Here is a 27452-nt window from a genome sequence, read left to right on the forward strand (position 1 = left end):
CATGTGATGGACACACAGGTGCGGGGCTCGTTACATCAGTCCTGGTCATGTGATGACACACGTGCCGGGCTCGTTACATCCATCCTGGTCATGTGATGACACACAGGTGCAGGGCTCGTTACATCAGTCCTGGTCATGTGATGGATACACAGGTGCAGGGCTCGTTACATCAGTCCTGATTATGTGATGGACACACAGGTGCAGGGCTCGTTACATCAATCCTGGTCATGTGATGGACACACAGGTGCAGGGCTTGTTACATCAGTCCTGGTCATGTGATGGACACACAGGTGCGGGGCTCGTTACATCAGTCCTGGTCATGTGATGACACACGTGCCGGGCTCGTTACATCCATCCTGGTCATGTGATGACACACAGGCGCAGGGCTCGTTACATCAGTCCTGGTCATGTGATGGATACACAGGTGTCGGGTTTGTTACATCAGTCATGGTCATGTGATGACACACAGGTTCAGGGCTCGTTACATCAGTCCTGGTCATGTGATGGATACACAGGTGTCGGGTTCGTTACATCAATCCTGGTCATGTAATGGACACACAGGTGCAGGGCTCGTTACATCAGTCCTGGCCATGTGATGACACACAGGTACAGGGCTCGTTACATCAGTGCTGGTCATGTGATGGATACACAGGTGCAGGGCTCGTTACATCAGTCCTGGTCATGTGATGACACACAGGTGCAGGGCTCGTTACATCAGTCCTGGTCATGTGATGGATACACAGGTGCAGGGCTCATTACATCAGTCCTGGTCATGTGATGGACACACAGGTGCAGGGCTCGTTACATCAGTTCTGGTCATGTGATGGACACACAGGTGCAGGGCTCGTTACATCAGTCCTGGTCATGTGATGGATACACAGGTGCAGGGCTTGGTACATCAGTCCTGGTCATGTGATGGATACACAGGTGCAGGGCTCGTTACATCAGTCCTGGTCATGTGATGGACACACAGGTGCGGGGTTTGTTACAGTTACTGTGCATACATCAGAGCTTGTCTGGTAACATGCTGAGCCCCTGTGTGTGCATCACATAACTAGAGGTAGCTATACACATACACCATGAATGATAGCCGAAAGCTATCTCTTCTGATCCCTATACACATAAACATTCTGGTACAGCTGCCAGCAACCACTGACTTGTAATGAGGTCTGTCAAGCTTCACGGAGGGGTCGGTCATTTTGAGGTGAACATAATTCAGTTTTATTATTTCTTTCAAAAAACAACAGAAACTGCGATGGAATCTGTGAACACATGAACAGAGCCAAATCCGCATGTCCTCAGGGGAGGTGAGTGACAAGTGGTGCAATGATGGATCATAAGGTTTTCACTAATATTCACCCAGATCCCCAGACACCCCCTCTGAGTGGTTATGGTACACTTTTCAGGTAGGTTTTAGGATGTAAATAAGAACTTGTACCTGATATCATACAGATAATGAATCATAATAAGCTGCTCCTGTCTGAGACTCCTCAATCCAACTTTAACATGGTTTTCATAGGTCTTTTCTATGGTTTCCCAGTAAGAAACAAGGAATTCAGGAACTTCCTGTATTGGAAAAAAAAGTAAGATCCTAAAAGTACTCGATATTGTATGAGTCATATCATTGCCTTACAGTAACATAACCAAAAAATCTTATTCCTTAATATCAAATGGAAGGAATGGAGAGAAATGAAAATGCAAATATCATCCAAATATTCCTATATACATGACGCTACCAGATACCGTCCCTTTAATGGCTAACAACTCCCCACCACAAAGTCTCCTAGATCAGTCACGGATACACAGTCCTCCTAGTCCACCAGTCCTAGTTAACCCAGATCAGTGTGTGCAGTGTTATAGTTCCCTATGGGACCTATAACACTGCAAAAAAAAAAAGTTAAAAAAAAAAGTGAATAAAGATCATTTAACCCCTTCCCTATTAAAAGTTTGAATCACCCCCCTTTTCCCATAAAAAAACACAGTGTAAATAAAAATAAACATATATGGTATCTCCATGTGTGGAAATTTCCAAATTATAAAAATATATCGTTAATTAAACCGCACAATCAATGGCGTGCGCGCAAAAAAATTCCAAAGTCCAAAATAGTGCATTTTTGGTCACTTTTTATATCTTGACAAAAATGAATAAAAAGCGATCAATAAGTCCTATCAATGCAAAGATGGTACCGTCAAAAACTTCAGATCACGGCGCAAAAAATGAGCCCTCATACCGGCCCATATGCGGAAAAATAAAAAAAGTTATAGGGGTCAGAAGATGACCATTTTAAACGTATTAATTTTCCTGCATGTAGTTATGATTTATTCCAGAAGTCCGACAAAATCAAACCTATATAAGTAGGGGATCATTTTAACCGTATGGACCTACAGCATAAAGATAAGGTGTAATTTTTACCGAAAAATGTACTACGTAGAAACGGAAGCCCCCAAAATTTACAAAACTGCGGTTTTTTTTTCAATTTTGTCTCACAATGATTTTTTTTCCCGTTTCACTGTAGATATTTGGGCAACATGACTGACGTCATTACAAAGTAGAATTGGTGGCGCAAAAAATAAGCAATCATATGGATTTTTAGGTTCAAAATTGAAAGAGTTATGATTTTTTAAAGGCTAGGAGCAAAAAACGAAAGTGCAAAATCGGAAAAAACCCTGGTCCTTAAGGGGTTAAAGGGAACAATGTTCAGGTCCATTACTGCCAAGCTAACTGCAAAAGCTTACAGGAAACATTGGTACCAAGAAATCACAGTTTAAAGGTCTATTCCGACCAAAGACATCTTATCTCCTATTCAAAGAATAGGGGGATAAGATGTCAGACCGCAGGGGACCCTCCACTGGGACCCCCCACCATCTCTACGTAGCACCCGCATTCTATGCCAGGCTGCTGCTCCAGTCCCACCGCGCTCCCTCCATTCATGCCTATGGGAGGGGGCGTGACGGCTGTCACGTCAAGCTACATATCCATTGTCTGTGACTCCCCTTTACTAGGATGTGGAGTCACAGACCATGAATATGTAAATTGAGCCGGAGAAGTCCCGCCTCCTGCATGTACTGAATTTAGCAGAGGATCCTCTGGGGGACATATCTCAGGACCTACTGAACATATTTAAGTAAGTGAGCCCTCATTGCACTCCTGTTTACCCGCCCTATAACACAATGGCCCTGATTTACCTTTTCAAACCCGACATGTTTTATCGGATTGTGCGCCGGAAATTCTGTATGTGCCAGAATTTGCGCCAGAATGGTAAAAAAACAGACTAACTCTCCGTTTTACTGAGAAAACCCAAAAAAGGGGCGTGGTCATTGGGAAAAGGGGGGGTTGTCACTGAAAAGGGGCGTGAGGTTTCCACAGAAAATGTGGTGGATTTCAGCTGAGGAAAACCCCACAGATCAGAGCATCAGTGTAAAAAAAGCAAAATGTAGGGAAACCTTAGTAAATACCGTGGAAAAAAATCTCTGTCCATTTTAAGAACTGTAGGAGAAAATCCCCATAGAAAACATATGCTGCTCTGGACAGTCCCTAAAATGGACAGAGATGTCAGCAGAGAGCACTGTGCTAATGATGTCAGCAGAGAGCACTGTGTTCCAAAAAGAAAAGAATTTCCTCTGTAGAATTCAGCAGCTAATAAGTACTGGAAGGATTAAGATTTTTTTTTTATAGAAGTAATTTACAAATCTGTTTAACTTTCTGGCACCAGTTGATTAAAAAAAAAGTTTTCCACCGGAGTACCCCTTTAACCCCTTAAGGACCAAGGACGTACCGGTACGTCCTTGGTCCTGCTCTTCTGATATAACGCGGGGTTACACAGTAACCCTGCGTCATATCATGGCGGGCCCGGCGTCATAGTGAAGCCGGGACCCGCCTCTAATAGCGCGCAGCGCCGATCGCGGCGCTGCGCGCTATTAACCCTTTAGCCGCGCGCTCAGAGCTGAGCCGCGCGGCTAGAAGTGAAAGTTCCCGACTAGCTCAGTCGAGCTGTTCGGGATAGCCGCGGCTAATCGCGGCATCCCGAACAGCTGACAGGACAGCGGGAGGGCCCCTTCCTGCCTCCTCGCTGTCCGATCGCCGAATGACTGCTCAGTGCCTGAGATCCAGGCATGAGCAGTCATGCGGCAGAATCGTTGATCACTGGTTTCTTATGAGAAACCAGTGATCAGCATAGAAGATCAGTGTGTGCAGTGTTATAGGTCCCTATGGGAGCATAAGAGATCAGTGTGTGCAGTGTTATAGGTCCCTATGGGATAACAATGATCAGTATAAGAGATCAATGATAAAGACCCTATGGGACCTATAACACTGCAAAAAAAAAGTGAAAAAAAAAAGTGAATAAAGATCATTTAACTCCTCCCCTATTAAAAGTTTGAATCACCCCCCTTTTCCAATAAAAAAAAAACACAGTGTAAATAAAAATAAAAATAAACATATGTGGTATCACCGCGTGCGGAAATGTCCGAATTATAAAAATATATCATTAATTAAACCGCTCGGTCAATGGCGTGCGCGCAAAAAAATTCCAAAGTCCAAAATAGTGCATTTTTGGTCACTTTTTATATCATTTAAAAATGAATAAAAAGTGATCAATAAGTCCTATCAATGCAAAAATTCTACCGTTAAAAACTTCAGATCACGGCGCAAAAAATGAGCCCTCATACCGCCCCATACACGGAAAAATAAAAAAGTTATAGGGGTCAGAAGATGACAATTTTAAACGTATTAATTTTCCTGCATGTAGTTATGATTTTTTCCAGAAGTCCGACAAAATCAAACCTATATAAGTAGGGGATCATTTTAATCGTATGGACCTACAGAATAATGATCAGGTGTAATTTTTACCGAAAAATGTACTACGTAGAAACGGAAGCCCCCAAAAGTTACAAAACAGCGTTTTTTTTTCAATTTTGTCGCACAATGATTTTTTTTCCCGCTTCACCATAGATTTTTGGGCAAAATGACTGACGTCATTACAAAGTAGAATTGGTGGCGCAAAAAATAAGCCATCATATGGATTTTTAGGTGTAAATTTGAAAGAGTTATGATTTTTTAAAGGCAAGGAGCAAAAAACGAAAATGCAAAAACGGAAAAACCTCCGGTCCTTAAGGGGTTAAACAATGTATACAACTTCCCTATCCAGTCTATGGAACTAATGTCTTCTAAAAGCTGAAACTAAAAGGATCTCTTGCAAATAAAAACAATAACGTCTTAAAACCTTAGACAATTGTTAAGACACATGTACCTATAAACATACCTGTGGGAGGGGCTCCTTCACATACACCCATTCAACAGACCCAGGCATTATAGGGGGAGGACCAGCAGGTGGCGGAGTTGATGATGGCTCTGGTGTAGTTGGAACAGATTTAGTCTTTTTGCCTGGAGATCGACCTCTCGGAGACCCTTTTGAATACATAATAACAATTATTACTCAACTATAGACAAAGCGAGACGGCGCTCCTAGTGTGATACCGTAAATGAATAAGGTACAATTTAAGCAATATCGCTCACCGATGTAGGTTGCACCGCGACCAAGCACAACAACGGTGCAGGCATAAACCCTATGCGGGCGAAACTCGGCAGCCGCTCCTGGCAACACGAAATGAAGCAAAGACAGATCCCTCCAGGACAGCACAGGATCGAGCTGGCGCACAAGACTTCAAGGTAAAAAACTGATTTATTCTACCCGGCATGCAACGCGTTTCGCTGGATAACCAGCTTCATCAGGCATGAATGCCTGATGAAGCTGGTTACCCAGCGAAACGCGTTGCATGCAGAGTAGAATAAATCTGTTTTTACCTTGAAGTCTTGTGCGCCAGCTCTATCCTGTGCTGTCCTGGAGGGATCTGTCTTTGCTTCACTTATTACTCAAGGTATACAGAATCAGTTTTATGTTGACCTACTAATATTCTAGCTGCCTATTTACTCCAGTTCAGAGTTCTAGTTACTAACAAACCTGTCCACAACCTGCTCCCTCCATCTAATAACCACGGGAATGCGCTGTCCCATAGACGGTTATGCATTCCGTGCAGGGTCCACAGAAAGAATGAACAGGTTCGGTCTTTCTGCGAAAATGGAAATTCCGCCTGTGCACAGCTCAGCAGAATAACACTTAATTTAAGTGTTCCGGACTATTCGAATGTGGAATTGCGCATGAAATTTTTGAGGTGTGAACATAGCCTAGTTCTGTATAGATCACTTTACAGCAGTCACTTCCTAAGGGTACGTACACACGGCAGATTACCTGCAGAAAATCTGCAGTGGATTTTACTACCATTGACTTCAATGGATCAGCAAAAAATCCGCAATAAAGGCAGATTTGCAGATTTTGTGAACGTACTATGAGGCTGTGGCAAGGAAAGGGTGTGTTTCCCTGGCTTACCCTGGAGAAACCTCCACCTGTGGCCTAATTAATGAGGAAGCAGAAAGGGGAAGTGTGTTTAAGGGTGCGTTCACACGCTTTTTGTTTTTGCAGGTTTTCCGCTGCGTATTTGAAAGGAGGCAGGCTCTTCTCGGCTATCCGCAGCAGATTTTCCACGGAGGAATTTATGCTGCGGAAAATCCACCGCAAGCCCCATTGAAGTCAGTAGGGACTGCAGCTGATTTTCCACAGCGTAAATTCTGCAGCGGAAAATGTGCTATGGACAGCCGAGAAGAGCCCGCCCCTTTCAAATACGCAGCGGAAAACCCGCAAAAACAAAGAGCGTGTTAACGCACCCTAAGGGTACGTTCACACGAGCGGATTTACAGCGTATTTTACACTGCGGATCCGCTGGTGAAGGCCCGCTCTAAGCTGTCTTTACATGTGCCTGCTCGTAGCGGCATAGTAATTTAATTTAAAATCACAGTCTAGTTTCTTCTGATGTGTTTTGGACATACCTTTGGTCCTTAGTCATGGTTGCTCTGTGCTGGCTCCATGCATATAACAAAGACCACCTGTAGTTTTATATGAATGGCGATGCCTCTTGAGGCTTATACTCATGCATACCATAAGGTGCCCCGGTATTATCAGCATCCACTTTTCAAGTATTGTACTTTATTGTATACATAGAGCAAACATAGAGCAGTCATGACTAAGGGGGAGATTTATCAAAACCTGTCCAGAGGAAAAGTTGCTGAGTTTCCCATAGCAACCAATCAGATTGCTTCTTTCATTTTGCAAAGGCCTTGTTAAAAATGAAAGAAGCGATCTGATTGGTTGCTATGGGCAACTGGCCAACTTTTCCTCTGGACAGGTCTTGATAAATCTTCCCCTTTATGTATATCAGAAATGTTGATAGATACTGGACTGTGTTTTTAAATTAGATTTAATGGGGTTATCCAGGAATAGAAAAAACAGAGCTAATTTCTTTCAAAAAACGCTCTGCCTCCATTGAAGTGAATGGAGCCAAGTTGTAATACCACACACAACCTGGGGACAGACTTGGAGCTGTTTTTGAAAGAAATTAGCTTTGTTTTTTGTTTTTTTCTATACCTGGATAACCCCTTTAAAGGGGTACTCCAGTGCAAAATAAATAAATCTACTGATCCTAGAAAGTTAAACAGATTTGCAAATTACTTCTTTTTAAAAATCTTAACCCTTCCAGTACTTATCAGCTGCTGTATGCTCCAGAAAAAGTTATTTTCTTTCTGAATTTCCTTTCTGTCTGACCACAGTGCTCTCTGCTGACACCTCTGTCCATGTCAGGAATTGTCTGGAGTAGGAGCAAATCCCCATAGAAAACCTTTCCTGCTCTGGACAGTTCCTGACATGGACAGAGGTGTCAGCAGAGAGCACTGTGGTCAGACAGAAAGGAAATTCAAAAAGAAAAGATCTTCCTCTGTAGTATACAGCAGCTGATAAGTACTGGAAGGATTAAGATTTTTAAATAGATGTAATTTACAAATCTGTTTAACTTTCTGGCTCTAGTTGATTTAAATATATATATATATTTTTTTTTTTACCACCGCTTTAATGAAGCAAGGAATTTTATTTTGGAGCCGTTGGCATTTTGGCTTTGGCCAAAATCAATAGTAACCCAAGGAACAGTGCTCAATACCTTTACTCTGTTGCTAGGTGTTATCTATGTCACTGTAAGCTGGTATCCGCTGAAGGTATATGTCTGCAGTATTTCATGACATAACTTTGTCAGACACTAAAATAACAGTGTGTACAGGGCACAACAGGACTTTGAGCTCTCACAAGGATCTTACACTACCTGATTTTGGAGACTTTGGCGCAGAGTCCTTGCCACGAGGTGTGTCCTTCTTTTCCACAGAACTATCTATGAGCAGAAAATAACAATAAAATATTATAAACTTTACCTTGGTGTGCACAGTATCTATACACCAGTGTTTCCCAACCAGGGTGCCTCCAGCTGTTGCAAAACTACAACTCCCAGCATGCCTGGACAGCCGAAGGCTGTCCAGGCATGCTGGGAGTTGTAGTTTTGCAACAGCTGGAGGCACCCTGGTTGGGAAACACTGCTATACACAGTAGCTTAGGTATTATTCCCATAGACGATGAAATCCTCCAGCTAGGAGCTACACACTGTATTTATTACCACTCTATGGACCAATCAGCTAGAATTAGAGAAAACCTGGTGAAAAATAATTTACATTACATAACATTATAGCCGGGCATAACAGGTTACCAGAGAATCTGCCCACCAGTGGCAAACTGATGTATGCGACAATGTCTATTATAAAGCTGATGAGTGTTTTTTACTTTATTATCTTTATTATATACAAGAACAGATGTACAGCTCAGGTGCCTAAAGGTACAGAATGTCCAGCGCCATAGAGGTAATCCATCAGGTAATCGACGTATTAAAAGTAAATCTGAACCTTTTATCATCATGTCATCTTTAAAGGGGTACTCCGCAGCTAGACATCTTCTCCCCTATCCTTTAGATAGGGCACGCCCCCTCCCATAGACTTGCATTGAGGGGGCGGGGTCTTGGCGTCACGATACTCTGGCCCCTGTATCGCCTGTCATCAGACACGAAGCGATCTTCGCTCCGTGCAGCTGAAGAACGGGGGTGCTGCAGGAGAGACCCCCCCCGCGATCAGACATCTTATTTTCTGTCTTTTGGATAGGAGATAAGATGTCTAGGGGCGGAATACCCCTTTAAAGGGGTACTCCACCCACAGACATCTTATTCCCTATTCGAAGAATAGGGGATAAGATGTCTGATAGCGGGGGTCCCGCAGCCGTCGCACCGCCTCCCATAGACCTGAATGGAGGGGGTGTGGCGTGACATCACAAGGGGGCATGACATGTTTAGAATGCGGGGTGCGGCACAGGTTCTGCACAGAGATCGCAGGGGGTCCCAGTGGCAGGACCCCCCGCGATCAAACAACTTATCCCCTATCCTTTAAAGGGGTTATCCAGGGAAAAACTTTTTTATATATATCAACTGGCTCCAGAAAGTTAAACAGATTTGTAAATTACTTCTATTAAAAAATCTTAATCCTTTCAGTACTTATGAGCTTCTGAAGTTAAGGTTGTTCTTTTCTGTCTAAGTGTTCTCTGATGACACATGTCTCGGGAACCGCCCAGTTTAGAAGAGATTTGCTATGGGGATTTGCTTCTAAACTGGGCGTTTCCCGAGACAGGTGTCATCACAGAGCACTTAGACAGAAAAGAACAACCTTAACTTCAGAAGCTCATAAGTACTGAAAGGATTAAGATTTTTTAATAGAAGTAATTTACAAATTTGTTTAACTTTCTGGCAAAAGTTGATTAAAAAAAAAAGTTTCCACGGGAGTACCCCTTTATGACCACTTTCAGAAGGGCCGCTACTAATAGCTTGCACAGAGCCATCTCCATTACCAGCTACTTTAACTGTTTAGATGCCTCTGTCAATGTTGGTAACGGCATTTAAAGGGGTACTCCACTGGCCAGTGTTCGGAACAAAATGTTCCGAACGCTGTTTTTGTGCTGCGGGGGCTTGCCACGCCCCTCATGACATCACATCCACGCCCCCTCAATGCGAGTCTATGGGAGCCAGCTGATATATTTTCCTGGAAAACCCCTTTAAATAGCGGATAAGAAGTCTGTGGGCGGAGTACCCCTTTAAGAACCTACATTTTCTTTATAGGGTAAACTGCATGCATCAGCCACAGTAGTCTCAAAAACTAACATTTTTATTCAGTTCATGCTAGAAAAAGACATTCCAAAAGTGCATGCGCCTCAGCATAGGCCTTTGTCAAGCACAGAGACATGGCAAAAATCTGAGACGCCAACCGATCAAGAGAATGAGCAGGGAGAAACACGTCGTAGCGCACTTCACTCCCTGGCTTGCATTGATCTCCATCCTGCTTTTTTGGATGGTACCATAGTCTTATAATGGGGCTGCAAGATGGAGATCGCCGAGAGCTGGAGAGTGAAGCGTACTGCTGACCGCTTCCCCTTGTTCGTTCTCCTGATTTTAGCACTGAGACCCGGACTGATCAAAACTATTGACATATTGTCAAAAGTTTATTTTAATTTTTTTGGTGGGGATGTAATGTAAACAAAAATAAATATATTTGGAATTTAAATTTTTTTTTCTGCAGTTTACTGTGCCGATTTTCATAGTTCAGACACTTCCACATGAAGGGATAGCAACAGGGGCGTAGCTATAGAGGTAACAGTCACACCAGAGCCCTGGTGGCTAAGGGGTCCCCAAAGCACATCTGCCCCATAAGAGACCAGTATTATAATTGGCATATGGGGCCCTGTTGCAGATTTTGCGTCAGGGCAAGAAGCTACAAACGACGCCTCTGGATAGCAAATATATATGTTTTTGTTTTTTTTTATTTGAAAAATGAGAAAAGGGGGTGATTAGAATTTTATATTTTAGAGAAATTTTTGAACTTTTTTTTTAAGTCCCCTAGGGGACTTGTGTGAGCAATCGTTCAGTTGCTCATAAAGATCAATGCAGTACTTTGGTACTGCATTGATCCATCAGATCTGCGTTCTGTTGGTACAGCTTGCCATAGTGAGACTGTATCAACAGCAGAGTCCTGGCAACTATGGAGGCAATTATGCCATGACGACAGAATGGATCCCTGCGATTGCAAGGAGCTGATCTGTTGGCTCCAACAGCAATGACATGTGCTGCTGCACTGTCCAGCGTCCGGAACTAAATGTTGCGAACGCTGTTTTTGCGCTGCATCACGCCCCTCCCATAGACTCGCATTGAGGGGGCGTGGATGTGATGTCATGAGGGGCGTGGCAAGCCCCCGCAGCGCAAAAACAGCGTTCGGAACATTTAGTTCCGAACACTGGCCAGTGGAGTACCCCTTTAAATGCCGTTACCAACATTGACAGAGGCATCTAAACAGTTAAAGTAGCTGGTAATGGAGATGGCTCTGTGCCAGCTATTAGTAGCGGCCCTGCTGAAAGTGGTCATAAAGGGGTACTTCCGTGGAAACTTTTTTTTTTTTTAATCAACTGGTGCCAGAAAGTTAAACAGATTTGTAAATCACTTCTATTAAAAAATCTTAATCCTTCCAGTACTTTTTAAGGGGTTTATACTAAAGAGAAATCCAAAAAGAAATGGATTTCCTGTGATGTCCTGACCACAGTGCTCTCTGCTGACCTCTGCTGTCCATTTTAGGAACTGTCTAGAGAAGCATCTTCTTCTCTGGACAGTTCCTAAAATGGACAGAGATGTCAGCAGAGAGCACTGTGTTCGTGATGTCAGCAGAGAGCTCTGTGTTCCAAAAAGAAAAGAATTTCCTCTGTAGTATTCAACAGCTAATAAGTACTGGAAGGATTAAGATTTTTTTTAATAGAAGTAATTTACAAATCTGTTTAAATTTCTGGCACCAGTTGATTATAAAAAATAAATAAATAAATAACTAAAATAAAAAATTTCCACCGGAGTACCGCTTTAAGACTGCTGGTACCCCCAACAACCATGAAAATGGAGGTGAAATATCCTCTGGAACAAACAGAGTGCATTACGTATGCACAGCATGCACACTATCATTCTTTATGGTACTTATGAACATTGACGGGTTCTGAGATCATGACAGTTTGGGTCCCAGCAGTTGGACCTCCACAGATTGGCTAGTTATTCCCTAATCTCTGGATAGTTTTTGATAGGTATTGAAACTAAACTGTATTTAAGTAAATGGAGTCGAGTTGTAACACCATACATAACCTCTTTAAAGGGGATAAGATGTCTGATCGCGGGAATCCCGCAGCTGGGACCCCCACAATCTCTGTGCAGCACTCGGCATTAGTTTAGGACGCTGGGTGCACGACCACGACCCCTCATGACGTCACGTCCGCTCAATGCAATTCTATGGGAGTCGGCGTGGTGACCGTCACGCCCCGTCCCATAGACTTGCATTGAGTGGGAGTGGTATGATGTCATGAGGGGGTGTGGCAGTGACGTCACAACCCCCGCCTCCATCTGCTCCAAGCAATCGGAACAAAATGTTCAGAATGCTGGGGCAACGAAGTACCCCTTTAAAGTGTACCTGTCGTCAACAAAAACTTTTTACATAATGTAGATAATACCATTATATGTATATTTGTAATATACATTGGCTAAAAAATGTGTATATTTTTGTCCCTGCAGCTATTGCCTGTGTGTCTCTATGAGGAGACCAAATACAGGAAGTGAAAAAGTGAAAGTGAAAAAGCAGGACAGTGTGCACTAAGGCTCTATAACAGGGGTCTCAAACTCAAATTATCCGGGGGGCCACTGCAGGTAGCAGCTGGGTGAGGCTGGGCCGCATGTGCCCCTTACATATAATGCCCCCATTATGCGCCACTCATCATCCACCAGCAACACCCCCCACCAGCAGTAGCACCCCCATCATCCACCAGCAAAGCCCCCATTCCCCCTACCCCGTGTGGTAATAGCATGAGCTGACGGATGATGGGGGTGCTATTTCTGGGGGTTCCCCACATTAGGTAGGCAGCAGGTTCCCCACATTAGGTAGGCAGCAGGTTCCCCACATTAGGTAGGCAGCAAGTTCCCCACATTAGGTAGGCAGCAAGTTCCCCACATTAGGTAGGCAGCAAGTTCCCCACATTAGGTAGCAGCAGCTTCCCCACACTAGGTAGGCAGCAGGTTCCCCACATTAGGAAGGCAGCAAGTTCCCCACATTAGGAAGGCAGCACGTTCCCCACATTAGTAGCAGCAGGTTTCAAACATTAGGTATTAGCAGGTTCCCCACATTAGGTAGAAGCAGGTTCCCCACATTAGGTAGCAGCAGGTTCCCCACATTAGTAGCAGCAGGTTCCCGACATTAGGTATTAGCAGGTTCCCCATATTAGGTAGTAGCAGGTTCCCCACATTAGATAGTAGCAGGTTCCCCACATTAGGTAGCATTGCCGCCCCCCCCCCCCCCCCCCCGACAAACTTACCTGTCCTGCGCTTCTCCTCTTCGGCAGCGGCCTAACGAGTGACGTCACTGACGTCCTCCTGTGCGGGTCTGCGGAGGGACGTCACATGCGAGATGCCCTCATTAGACTCGGTCTGGCCAACGGGAGACGGAGGGGGCGTGGTAAGTGAAGCCTTCAGGCATTTAGCGCTGCTTGCCCGAAGCAGGGCTAAATGCCTGAAGAAGTTACCTGCACAGCACCCGGAACTGCATGTCCCGGGCATCGGGCAATACAAACTGCATATACCTGGTGCGGGCCACAAACTTTCATTCTGCGGGCCGCAAATTTGAGACCCCTGCTCTATAACATGCTCCTGGCTCATACATCGGGATGATTGACAAGCCAGGAGTCTGCACAGAGCCCTGCTTGTCCTACCCTCACTTCCTGTTTTTGGACTCCTCATAGAGACACACAGGCAATAGCTGCAAGGACGGCATTTTTTCACCCAAAAATATACACATTTTTTAACCAATGTGTATTACAAATATACATATAATGGCATTATCTACATTATATAAAAAGTTTTTGTTGACGACAGGTACACTCTAATGTGCACAGTTTTGAACTACGCCCAATATCAAACTACGCCCTTTTCTTAAAAGCCACACCCCTCATAATGTGGCCACACCTCTTTCTCAGACAAGGAGGGGAAAAATGTGATGCCAACAGCACTAGAATTCAGGTGGATTTGCAATAGCTATGGTGCAGAGCTATGGTAATTTTGGTGTCACAGCCAAAGGTCATGTCCATGGTCACTGTTGCACTTACTGTAACCCCCTGCCCACAATTTTACACCTATATATTTATTTAAAAAGGTGCCAAACTTATACTGCAGCACTGTAAAAACAAGTAAATGATGATTGCCGCTGTAAATACAGAAACTAACAACAAGGTATAAAGACAGTGCTGCTCCTGAGAGCTTACAGTCTAAAGTGCTAGAAAAAGTTTTACACAAGTTGAGTTCCATATAAAGTGGTTAATAAAACGTGTCCAGCAAAGATAAGACGAAGAGTTGAGAAAACTTGAAGATCAGACCGAATCATAAAGGAACATCTGAAAGGTGGTTAGTAAAGAAGACAACCCGAAGGAATGATCCAGGTGTTGGTCCAGCAGAGGACATGTGAGGGCAAGAGAAAAGGAACGGGGCAAGGAGGATGGCACAAGTGAAGGAAGTACTGGGGATGTCGGGGGGACACAGAGGGGCAGGAGTTTTCTAGTTGGCTTTCATTCCCATAGAGGACATGAGGATCTATGTCAGCGTAGAAGGTCAGTGATAAGACGTTTATGTAGGAAATCCTCAATTAAGAAGAAACAGAAGTTACAAGACCTTTAGGAGATTTGGATCGTCCTTTTCCTTTTTTAGCCGAGGTCTTTTTGTCTGATGTTGTAGCGGGAGGCTCCTGGGTGGTCTCTGCAGGAGGTGGTGGTGGGGGAGGCGGTGTGGCAGGAGGCGGAGGACTCTCCTCTTTCTTCTCTGGATTTTTTTCTGTGCATTAAGGGATAACATCATATTATAAAACACCATTTATTTGCTCAGTTTCTCTTGATTCCCAGTGTGCGATGTAATTATCCGTTGAGCGGCTCGTCTATATCATGGCCTGTGCGCCAATAGTACATAAACCATATAATACACCATCCTTTGATTTAAAGGGGTACTCCGCCCCTAGACATCTTATCCCCTATCCAAAGGACGGGGGATAAGATGTCTCCCAGCTGCACCCGGCGTTCGTTTAGAGCATCAGGTGCAGCACCGGAGGCTCGTGACGTTACGGCCACGTCCCCTCAATGCAAGTCTATGGGAGGAGGCATGACGGCCGTCACGTCCCCTCCCATAGACTTGCATTGAGGGGGGCGTGGCTGTGACATCATGAATGGGGCTTGACCGTGACATCACAAGCCTCCACCCCGCATCGCCAGTCATCCGGCACGGAGCAACGTTAGCTCTGTGCATCGGATATCTGGGGTGCCACAGCCGAGATCGTGGGAGTCCCCAGCAGCGGGACCCCCCACGAACAGACATCTTATCCCCTATCCTTTGGATAGGGGATAAGATGTCTAGGGGCGGAGTACCCCTTTAAGCTTGAACCCCCGCCTTATGGCATTAGAATTTGACTTTTTTTCTGTAAAACATTAAAAGTAGCATTTTATAAATTCAGAAAATAATACAGACCCTGTCGAAAAGCTTGCCCATACCTAACATATGTGAAAGTCAGAATCATGTGCATTTCTAAAAAGTTGCAGATTTTTTGCACAATTTGTGGCATGCGCAAAACTCATTATAAATAAACAGTGTCTATCAATTATAACTTCCCCCCCATGGTATGAGGCTTTTTTTGTCCTTGTTTTAGTGCAATGGTCTAGACCCTGTGGTCCCTGCCCACGTGTGACTATTGACAGGTTTTATCTGAACCACGCTCTAAAATCCGGAGTTATTCTTGTTTCCAAAAGTTCATATACATCAGTACTGAAAGTTATGTTATGACTAGCAATAGCACCTTGTACAAAGAGCATTTGTTTGATTTTAGATTTGATCAATGTTAAACATTTTGGAAGCACAGGATGCATCCCAAAGAGGCCCCTGAAGTGCTGCGGGCTGGATCGCCACCTCATTCCCGCTCCCATCCCTGCCTATGCTTGACTGACAGTCAGCTGGAAGCCAAGCCCTGTTTCCAAATCTTGTTTCTGCGCTGTGCATACAAAATGTGCCCAGGTGTAAAATGTGAAAACAGGGCTTGGCTTCCAGCTAACTCTCAATCAAGCAGAGAAAGGGATGGGAGTGGGAGCGAGGCGTGTCCCACACCACAGCACATCAGGGGCTTGAGAACGTCTCTTTGCTTTAGAGAACAAAAGCATTTTTCTCTGCTATGGAAGTAAGACAGATATATGAAAGGTCCCAGGTGTCTCCTTGTCCTAACAGTAGTTACAAACATTAATTGCAGCTGGCAGGGGTGTTCCACTGCCCCAGCATCCAGAACATTTTGTTTTGAATGCTGGGTGCGGGCTGCAGGGGTCATGATGTCACGGCCACGCCCCCTAGTGATGTCTATGGGAGGGGGCGTGGCCGCTGGCACTGCACCTCATGTCTCTGGCACTGCACCCCATGCTCTAAACGAATGCCGGGTGCAGCAGGGAGATCACGTCAGGACCCCTGCCATCCTTTGGATAGGGGATAAGATGTCTAGGGGCAGTGTACCCCTTTAAGCTATGTTCACATGTCAGAATGTCCGCACAGACACGGCAAAGCATTCTGTGCGGAGTCTGCAGAAAGAATGAACAAGTTCAATTCTGGTGGACAAGAAATTCTGCTGTGTGCACAGTGCAGCAGAATCCCATTGAATACAATGGGGCCCTGCTGCTTCGGAATCTCTGAGTGGAATTCCGATGAGTGAACATAGACTTACTCCCAAAATCATGGCTTTCATGCCCCCTCTAAATTTGTTTCTAATGTAGTAGAAAGGGTGCGCTGCAAAATGCTTCAACCAATACCACACTGAAAATGTTTTAGTGGAAAACCAGGAAAACAATGCGGGTCTGAAGCTACGGCATACCTTGATTTTGTTTATTGTATAAAGCTGATAAAAATACTTCTTCAATCTTCTTGCACAGGACGTCGTCCTCCACTTCACCATTTACTTTCACTAAAATATCTGGTTGTGCTGAAAACCACATCTCTAGTTTGGGCCAGTTGTCGAGGAAACCCTTTATCCTACAAGACAAAAACCTTATTACCAATGTAAATATATCAATAACACACGAGCACCTACAATTTTATCTCACACACCTCCCTTGTACTTACAGTCTGTAAACAATAGGAAACTCCACATATACTTATTGCATTTAAAAAAAATCATTCTGCCCTCCATTCCCCATAATGACAAAGCGGAAACAGAACGTAAGAAATCTCTTCTGATTTAATAAATAAATGGATTAATTTTTTTAAATCCACTGGTGCCGCAAAGTTAAACAGATTTGTAAATTACTTCTCTATAAAAATCTGAATCCTTCCAGTACTTATCAGCTGCTGTATACTCCAGAGGAAATTGTCTAGTTCTTTCCAGTCTGACCACAGTGCTCTCTGGTGACACCTCTGTCCATGTCAGGAACTGTCCAGAGCAGGAGAGGTTTACTGTGGGGATTTGCTCCTCCTCTGGACAGTATCTGACATGGACAGAGGTGTCAGCAGAGAGCACTGTGGTCAGACAGAAAAGAACTACACCATTTCCTGTGGAGCATACAGCAGCTGATAAGTACTAAAAGGATTAGGATTTTTAAATAGAAGTAATTTACAAATCTGTTCAACTTTTTGGCACCAGTTGATTTTAAAAAAAATGTTTTCCACCGGAGTACCCCTTTATGGTCTAGTCACACAAACAGTATTCTGCGCAGATTTGATGCGCAGGATTTTCTGCTGCAGATTTCAATGTAAACTGAATGACTGAACGCAGCTTCAAATCCTGTGCATCAAATCTGCACAGAATACCGTGTGAATAGACCAGCGGTCTTCAAACTGTGGCCCTCCAGATGTTGCAAAACTACAACTCCCAGCATGCCCGGACAGCCAACGGCTGTCCTGGAATGCTGGGAATTGTAGTTTTGTAACATCTGGAGGGCCACAGTTTGAAGACCACTGGAATAGACCCTTAAAGAGGAAAAACTAAAATCTTGCAGTGAAATAAGTATTCAGACCCTTTATTCAGTTCTGTGTCGAAGCCCCTGTGGCAGCGATTCCAGCCTCCAGTCTTCTTGGGGATGAGGCCACAAGGTTTATACACCCGGATTTGGGGATTTTCCTCCATTCTTCTCAGCAGATCCTCTCCAGCTCTGTCAGGTTGGATGGGACCATCAATGAAAGACATTGTCAGGTCTCTCCGGAGATGTTCCATTGGGCTTGGGTTCTGGCTGAGCCACTGAAGGACATTCACTGTTGTCCCTGAGCCGCTCCTGTGTTGTCTTGGCTGTGTCTTTAGGGTCACTGTCTTGTTGGAAAATGAACCTTCGACCCCAGTCTGAGGTCCAGAGTGCTCTGGTTCAGGTTTTTATTAAAGGGGTATTCCAGGATTTTTTTTTATTTGACTATGCTACAGGGGCTGTAAAGTTAGTGTAGTTCATAATATAATGTCTGTACCTGTGTGTGACGGTTTTCACCCCAATATAAATTTTTTTACCAGCATACAAAATGACTGTTGTCTCAGATTTTTCCCAGGTTGCAATGCGGCAAAGACCTGATATCACTAGTCAGCTGATGACAGGGAGCCTGTCTGCTTCAATGGGTGGAGCGATCGCTTGGTGGGAGAGAGATTAATCTGCAACTAATGCAACAGCTGTAGGTACCCTGATTGAAAACCACAGGTCTTTTGAATGGATGCCGCTCATTTATGTTTCAATGGGTGGGGTGGCTGATGTGTGGGAGGGAGGAAAATGGAATTATGGGATTTGTAGTCAAAAAAATAAGTCAAACAGGAAATACTAGTTCACAAAAAGCTAGCCACAGTGTTATGGTAATCTTACAACATAGCCATTTATCCCCAAGACAAGCGCAGATCCTTCCTAAGCATGTCTATTACTGCCTGCCAGGTATGTACTAAAAATCACCTTATGGTGGAGAACCCCTTTAAGAATAACTCTTTACTTTTCTCCACTTAGCTTTTTCTCATCCCTGACCAGCCACTGTGCTTTTGGGAACTTCAGTGCAAGAGAAACGTATAAGTCCCCTTCTCTAGATCTGTGCCTCTACACAATCTTGTCTCTGAGTTTTACAGGCAGTTATTTCTCCCTCATGTCTTGGTTTTTGCTCTGATATACATTGTCAGTTGTGAGACCTTATATAGACAGGACTGTTTCTTTCCAAATCCTCTCCAATCAGTCCAATTTACCAAAGGTGACTCCGACCGAGGTGCATAAACATCTCAGAGATGATCAAGAGAAATGGGAGGAGCCAGATCTAAATTTCAAGTGTTATAGCAAAGGGTCTGAAATTTTAGTTTTCTCTTTTGAATAAATTTGCAAACATTTTTTAAATTCTGAAAAATTGCACGTCCATGCAGGAGAGATAGAAATTATAAGCATACTTTATAGGAGTTCATTAAAAATTGCACATTCCGGCAGGAGGGGTAGAACGCATCAGCCGCAGCTGCGGCTGATGCGCTCTACCGCTCCTGCTGGAATGTGCAATTTTTAATGGATTCCTATAAAGTATGCCTATAATAGGCAAGTGCCAAAGTACACAGTTTTTTACATTTTTCATACTTTTATCTTTTGTCATTGTGCACCGCTATTCATATATTCGCCTGCCATTGGTTTAGTCACAATGTTTAGGTGCATTAGAGGTATTTTTCAGTAGTGCCACCCCGCTGTTCCTCTACTTGTGCCTTTATCTCTAAAATTCTGTTTCCACATTGTCATTATGAGCAATTGAGTGCAGAATGATGGGGTAAAACATAATTTTTTATTTTAGCACAAAAGCACAACATAACAACATGTGAAAAAAGAGAAAAAAAAGTCAAAAAACTTTCCAAATACATTGTATATGCATAGTTTCCTATAGTTTACAGTATATATATATATATATAGACGACTATAGATGTAAAAAAAAGAAAACTATATACATTTTCACCCTTGCCCCCTACCCAGAACAAAAAATAAGCTGATGATTCCGGTTTTCAGCCTTGTCAGCTTTGCTGTTTAGATTGGGAAAAATAAGCAGAGTCATCTCCTGATCAAATGATCATGGGGAAGTAATGACAGCTCTGTCATACTGATGGCAGCCGGGTAGTAACAGTATGCACGATTCACACAGATAAGACTCTGCATGCAGCTGTCCTGTCCCTCCGTGGCCTCTTGTGAAGGGGATGTAGTTCATCACTTTCTAGACTGTAATACATCTATTGACTTTACTCACTACAGTGGGGATCAAAAGTTTGGGCACCCCAGGTAAAAATGTATATTTATGTGCATAAAGAAGTCAAGGAAAGATGGAAAAAAAGACATCAAATTACAGATTAGACATTCTTATAATATGTCAACAAAAGTTTGATTTTATTTCCATCATTTACACTTTCAAAATAACAGAAAACAAAAAAAAAATGGCATCTGCAAAAGTTTGGGCACCCTGCAGAGTTAATATCTTGTACTGCCCCCTTTGGCAAGTATCACAGCTTGTAAACGCTTTTTTTTGCCAGCCAAGAATCTTTAAATTCTTGTTTGAGATATCTTTGCCCATTCTTCCTTACAAAAGTCTTCCAGTTCTTTGAGATTTCTGGGCTGTCTGTCACGCACTGCTCTTTTAAGGTCTATCCATAGATTTTCAATTATGTTGAGGTCAGGAGATTGTGAAGGCCATGGCAAAACCTGCAGTTTATGCCTCTTGATGTAATTCCCTGTGGATTTCGAGGTGTGTTTAGGATCATTATCCATTTGTAGAAGCCATCCTCTCTTTAACTTCAGCTTTTTCACAGATGGGATCAAGTTAGCATCCAAAATGTGCTGAAATTTTATTGAATCCATTTTTCCTTCTACTCGTGAGATGTTCCCTGTGCCACTGGCTGCAATACAACCCCAAAGCATGATTGATCCACCCCCATGCTTAACAGTTGGACAGAGGTTCTTTTCATTAAATTCTGTTCCCCTTCTTCTCCAAACGTGCCTTTGCTCATTCCGGCCAAAAAGTTCAATTTTAACCTCATTGCTCCACAGAACGTGATTCCAAAATGCATCAGGCTTGTCTATATGTTCATTTGCAAAGTTCAAACGCTGATTTTTGTGGTGAGGACGTAGAAGAGGTTTTCTTCTGATGACTCTTCCATGAAGACCATATTTGTACACGTATCTCTTTATAGTGGAATAGTGTACCATAACTTCAGTGTCTGCCAGATATTTCTGGAGGGATTGTGCAGTCAAACGTGGGTTTTGAATTGTTTATCTCACAATCCTGCGAGCTGTTCTGTTCTGATATTTTTCTTGGTCTTCCAGATCTTACTTTAACTTCCACTGTTCCTGATGACTGCCATTTCTTAATTACATTCCGAACAGAGGATATTGACATCTGAAAAAGTTTTGCTATCTTTTCATAGCCTTCTCCAGCTTTGTGAGCGTCAACTATTTTCAGTTTCAGATTTCTAGACAACTGCTTAGAAGAACCCATGGTGCTGATTGTTGGGGCAAGGTCAGATAAGTCTGGGCATTTAAAACCTTTGAGATTGACATCACCTGGTCTTCCCAGATTATGATTGAGAACAATCTATGACACTGGCAGGTCTCAGCTTTGCAAAGGGGGCAGTGCATTCTATAAATTCTGCAGGGTGCCCAAACTTTTGCAGACGCCATTTTTTTTGTTTTCTGTTATATTTAAAGTGTAAATGATGGAAATAAAATCTAACTTTTGTTGACATATTATAAGAATATCTAATCTGTAATTTGATGCCTTTTGGAGATTTCCTTGGCTTCTTTATGCACATTAATACAAATTTTTACCTGGGGTGCCCAAACTTTTGATCCCCGTTGTAAAAAGGTACTCCGCTGTTAGACATCTTATCCTCAATCCAAAGGATAGGGGATAAGATGTCTGATTGCTGGGGTCCCGCTGCTGCCCCCCCCCCTGCCCCCGCAATCACCTGCAAAAAACGTTGGGTTCCTAAGGCAGTGGTCGTGACATCACATCACGCCCCTCGTGGCATCTCGCCATGCCCCCTCCAGTCATGTCTATGAGAGGGGACGTGTCGGGCCACTACGTCCCCTGCCATAGAAAAGAGTGGAGGGGGCGTGAGGTGCCATCACGAGGGGGCATGGCTGTGACGTCATGATCACGGCCTCCAGCTCCGTGTATCCTGAACGCTGGAGCACCGGAGTACCCCTTTAACTCCCATTTATTACAGCTACCATACAGTACACACACCCTGGTAGACAAATAAAGCAGGAAGTAAGCGTGTTTCTCCAATATGGCAGCCTCAGGGCAATGTTCAATTTTTTTTTATAAATAACTAAATAAATAACTACAACAATGAATAAAAAAAAATGTTAAAAATTATTTCATTAAACTAATTTAATTAAACTAAAATACAAAACGACTATATCTTTGGAGACAAAACCTATGACAATCAGACTTTTCCTGACAAGGCTGGCACACAGCTAAAATTGCCAAAGGGAATCTGAAGGGAAAAAGTCGTATTCCATGACACTTGGCAGCCGTTCAGATGAATTGCCTTCCATATAATACAAGGAGGAGTTATATTATGTCTGATACTTGTCTTTGTTTGTACCCCATAATTGTATGCGCTGCAAAATCTGTAGGCGCTATATAAAATAAATAAAATAAAAAATAAATAGAGCGGCACTCAGTTGAGGCTCATGAGTGTCCATACTCTAAGTAAGAGGACAATTTACTACCCCACCATAACTGAACAAATTATGATCACACCTTTTTGAATGAACAGTCTTAGAATTTGTCTCTACAAATGTTTCCTATTAGAATAACACCAGCGGTTTTTAATGTGGTTTTCTATATTGTATATATTGTTGGTGCAAAACCCAACAAACCAACAACACCGAGACACAACACAATATTTCGATGAAATACATATCTATCTGCTGTCATAAAATAAAGCAGTGGAAAAACTGTTGTGGAATGGGAATACCTCTTTAAGGAGGGGGGGGGCATTTACTTTTAGAAGCTCCCTATTTTATAGATCACTGTGGGAACCTACAGTGCCACGACAGGAGAAATTAGGCATTACACAACGCCCAGGGAAAAATAGTCTGTCTGTATAATAATATGCCAAACGATGTATCCGGTTGCATCCGTTTTGCGTCTTGTACGGTTTTGTCCATTTATTTTCCTGTACCCAAAACCATAGCCTACCACGGTTTTTGGTCCGGGTGAAAAACCGTATTGAAACCGTAAACATTTTTTTTTTTTAACATGGGAGTCAATGGGAACCATATGTGCGTACGGTTTTTTGACTTTGCACAGCTTTTTTTCCTTGGAATTTCAATCAAATAAGTGAAACTTTATTCATAATGGAGTGAAAAGTTAAAAACGTATACGTTTTTTTCTTAAAAAACGGATGCAACCGGACATCATTTTTAAACCCGCATACGGTTTTTAACCGTATACAGATTAAAATTTGCACACACGTTTTGATACAGTTTAGTCAGGTTTTGAGGAATCAGTTTTTCATTAAAAACCTGATACGAAAACTGTATTGCATAAACATGGTGTGAATGCACCTTGATTGAAAGCAGGCTCTAGTACCCTGTCGGTCGCCTCTTGTCTGAATACAAAGTGAGATACAATTTGGATACATGGAGGCATACAGGTTCCATATGGCATCCTCTGGCACATTTGCCCACAGATGTTGCAGCTGGTCCTGTAGATCCTGCTCACTTGTAGGTAACTGAAGTTGGCATCAAAACTGGTCACATAAATACTTGTTTGGTGATAAATCTGGTGACCGGACCAGGACAAGGAAGTGTTAACATCTGGTTGGGACATTCCTGGGAAACCCTTATTGTGTGTGTGGAGAAGCATTATCTAGTGAACTACTAGGGTTGACAAGCCGTGTGCAATGGCTCCCCAGATCATCACCAGTAGGGGCAGTGTGTCACTGGATGGACTGAAGTGCTCACCATGAGGCCTTCATACCACAACCCGACCATCATCAGATCCTAAACACAACCTGGCTTGGTCACTAATAGTGTTGAGCGGCATAGGCCATATTCGAATTCGCGAATATTCGCGAATATATGGACGAATATTCGTCATATATTCGCGAATATTCGCATATTCGTTATATTCTCGTTTTATTTTCGTGTATGCAAAAATTCGCGTATGCGAAAATTAACATATGTGAAAATTCGCATATGCGAAAATCAACATATGCTAATTTTTGCATATGCGATTTTTCGCACGCAAGTCTCACACAGTAGTATTACAGCCTTCTTTACACCACACAAGCTGGAAGCAGAGAGGGATGATCACTGTGATGTGTACTGTGAAGAAAAAAAAAAAAAAAAACGAATATTCGTAATTACGAATATATAGCGCTATATTCGCGAAATTCGCGAATTCGCGAATATGCGATATTCGCGAATAATATTCGAATTGCGAATATTCGCGAGCAACACTAGTCACTAAAGATGATGCAGTTCAAGTCCATAGCAGTCTAGGTTTCTATGGCAATGGTGGCTGTATGTCAATGGCTGGACATGTAATGGGGTCTGTGACACCAAATTTGTTTTTTGTTAAAGGGTTACTCCGCTCTCCAGCGTCCAGAACATTGAATTCCGAAAGCTGTCTGCGGGCTTCTGTGTTCACGCCCGCCCCCTCGTGACGTCACGGCCTGCCCGCTCAATAAAAGTCTATGGGAAGGGGGCGCGACGGCTGTCACGCCCCCTCCCATAGACTTGCATTGAGGGGGCGGGACGTGACATCACATGACAGGGCGTGACTGCAGGGGGCGGGGGGGGCGGGCGGGAACACGGAAGCCCACACACACCGTTCGAAAATTAATGTTCCGGACGCTGGGTAGCGGAGTAACCCTTAAACAAAAACAATTTTGGTGTCGCAGACCCCATTACATGTCCAGCCATTGACATACAGCCACCATTGCCAAGTTGCTGGAAATGGTCCTGATAGAGATAGGGGTGTGTAATAAAGGAGCCATTTGTGTCTGGACGGTGGACAAGGAAACTGTAAAAGCTGCTCGTGCTTGTCGTCGAGATAAACCAATCTCTACTTGTGGTCTCTCTGGCCCACCAGGAACATCTTATTACCGCTGCTTGGTCAGAATGACCTAGATGGTGGCAATTCATTGAAATGACCATCTTGTTCAATGATTCTCCTCTCCAAGTCTGTCAACTGAGCAAAATGTCTTCAAGTGTACCATAGTGGCTTAACAGTCTTAACAGTCACCGATCTCTCACCAAAAAGTACCCTACCCTAAAGTAGCCTGAGAGCCTTTGTATAGGTCAGCGGGAGAGGCACTTTTATGCCCTCTTGTGGCAAGGCCCAGTGTCTCATCAGAGCTCACCTGCAATCCTTTAGAGGTGTAGTATAGTATACTAAACCACACAGGAGAAATTCTCTATCCCAGCAGCGGGACTCCCCGTGATCAGACATCTTAGATCATCAGACATCTTTAAAGGGGTACTCCGCTGCTCAGCGTTTGGAACAAACTGTTCCGAAAGCTGGATCAGGTGCCAGGAGCTCATGACGTCATGGCACCGCCCCCTCATGACATCACTCCCCGCCCCCTCAATGCAAGTCTATGGGAGGGGGCGTGACGCAGTCACGCCCCCTCCCATAGACTTGCATTGAGGGGGCAGGGAGTGACGTCCTGAGGGGGCGGGGCTATGATGTCATGAGCTCCCGGCGCCTGCTCCAGTGTTCGGAACAGTTTGTTCCAAACGCTGAGCAGCGGAGTACCCCTTTAATGTAAACTACACTGGACAACTGTTTATAGACACAGCTTCAACTTCCCTTTGCGCTCAACTAGTGACTAAAGCTCTCAATATTATTTATTAAAGGATTCGCTCACATCGGACACTTGAGAACAGCGGTGAGGACTCCTGGGAGTCATTCGAAATAAGGATGCATAGGTGGCGCTTACAATCGGGGGCATGTTATGTAATGGTGGCTTCATGGACAAGTACAAATTACCGTATATACTCGAGTATAAGCCGACCCGAGTATAAGCCGAGACCCCTAATTTCAACCCAAAATCCCAGGAAAAGTTATTGACTCGAGTATAAGCCTAGGGTGGGAAATACCTCATCCCCCCCTGTCATCATCCAGACCCGTCATTAACATCCTCATCATCCCCTTGTCATCATCCCACACATCCCCCCTTCATCATCCCCTTGTCATCATCCCACACATCCCCTTATCATCCCACACATCCCCCCTTCATCATCCCCTTGTCATCATCCCACACATCCCCCCTTCATCATCCCCTTGTCATCATCCCACACATCCCCTTATCCCACACATCCCCCCTTCATCATCCCCTTGTCATCATCCCACACATCCCCTTATCCCACACATCCCCCCCTTCATCATCCCCTTGTCATCATCCCACACATCCCCCCTTCATCATCCCCTTGTCATCATCCCACACATCCCCTTATCATCCCACACATCCCCCCTTCATCATCCCCTTGTAATCATCCCACACCCCCCCCCCCCCCTTCATCATCCCCACCCCCCTTCATCATCCCCACACCCCCCCCCCCCCCTTCATCATCCTCTTCTCATCATTCGCCCTCAGTGGTCTTCAACCTGCGGACCTCCAGAGGTTTCAAAACTACAACTCCCAGCAAGCCCGGGCAGCCATCGGCTGTCCGGGCTTGCTGGGAGTTGTAGTTTTGAAACCTCCGGAGGTCCGCAGGTTGAAGACCACTGCGGCCTTCAACATGCGGACCTCCAGAGGTTTCAAAACTACAACTCCCAGCAAGCCCGGGCAGCCATCGGCTGTCCGGGCTTGCTGGGAGTTGTAGTTTTGAAACCTCCGGAGGTCCGCAGGTTGAAGACCACTGCGGCCTTCAACATGCGGACCTCCAGAGGTTTCAAAACTACAACTCCCAGCAAGCCCGGGCAGCCATCGGCTGTCCGGGCTTGCTGGGAGTTGTAGTTTTGAAACCTCCAGAGGTCCGCAGGTTGAAGACCACTGCGGCCTTCAACATGCGGACCTCCAGAGGTTTCAAAACTACAACTCCCAGCAAGCCCGGGCAGCCATCGGCTGTCCGGGCTTGCTGGGAGTTGTAGTTTTGAAACCTCCGGAGGTCCGCAGGTTGAAGACCACTGCGGCCTTCAACATCATCCAGCCCCCTCTCACCCCCTTTAGTTCTGAGTACTCACCTCCGCTCGGCGCTGGTCCGGTCCTGCAGGGCTGTCCGGTAAGGAGGTGGTCCGGTGAGGAGGTGGTCCGGGCTGCTATCTTCACCGGGGGCGCCTCTTCTCCGCGCTTCCGGCCCGGAATAGAGCCGTTGCCTTGACAACGACGTATCTGCGTCGTTGTCAAGGCAACGTGACTATTCTGAGGCCGGGCCCGAAGCGCTTAGAAGAGGCCTCCCCGGTGAAGATAGCAG

The 27452-nt window shown here is 44.3% G+C and overlaps 1 protein-coding gene across 2 annotated transcripts in view; it reads right to left on the bottom strand.

Moving 5' to 3' along the window:
- Positions 1 to 27452, bottom strand: part of SPEF2 (sperm flagellar 2) — a 208053-nt gene that overhangs the window by 64277 nt on the left and 116324 nt on the right. For both annotated transcript variants that reach the window (XM_056546664.1, XM_056546656.1), the window contains 5 exons: positions 16922 to 17079; positions 14701 to 14859; positions 8203 to 8268; positions 5262 to 5407; positions 1439 to 1566 (listed from right to left, as the gene is read on the bottom strand). In XM_056546664.1, the coding sequence (XP_056402639.1) occupies positions 1439 to 1566; positions 5262 to 5407; positions 8203 to 8268; positions 14701 to 14859; positions 16922 to 17079 (657 nt within the window). The remainder of the gene's footprint in view (positions 1 to 1438; positions 1567 to 5261; positions 5408 to 8202; positions 8269 to 14700; positions 14860 to 16921; positions 17080 to 27452) is intronic.

Source organism: Hyla sarda, chromosome 1, assembly GCF_029499605.1.
Source record: "Hyla sarda isolate aHylSar1 chromosome 1, aHylSar1.hap1, whole genome shotgun sequence".
NCBI lineage: Eukaryota > Metazoa > Chordata > Amphibia > Anura > Hylidae > Hyla > Hyla sarda.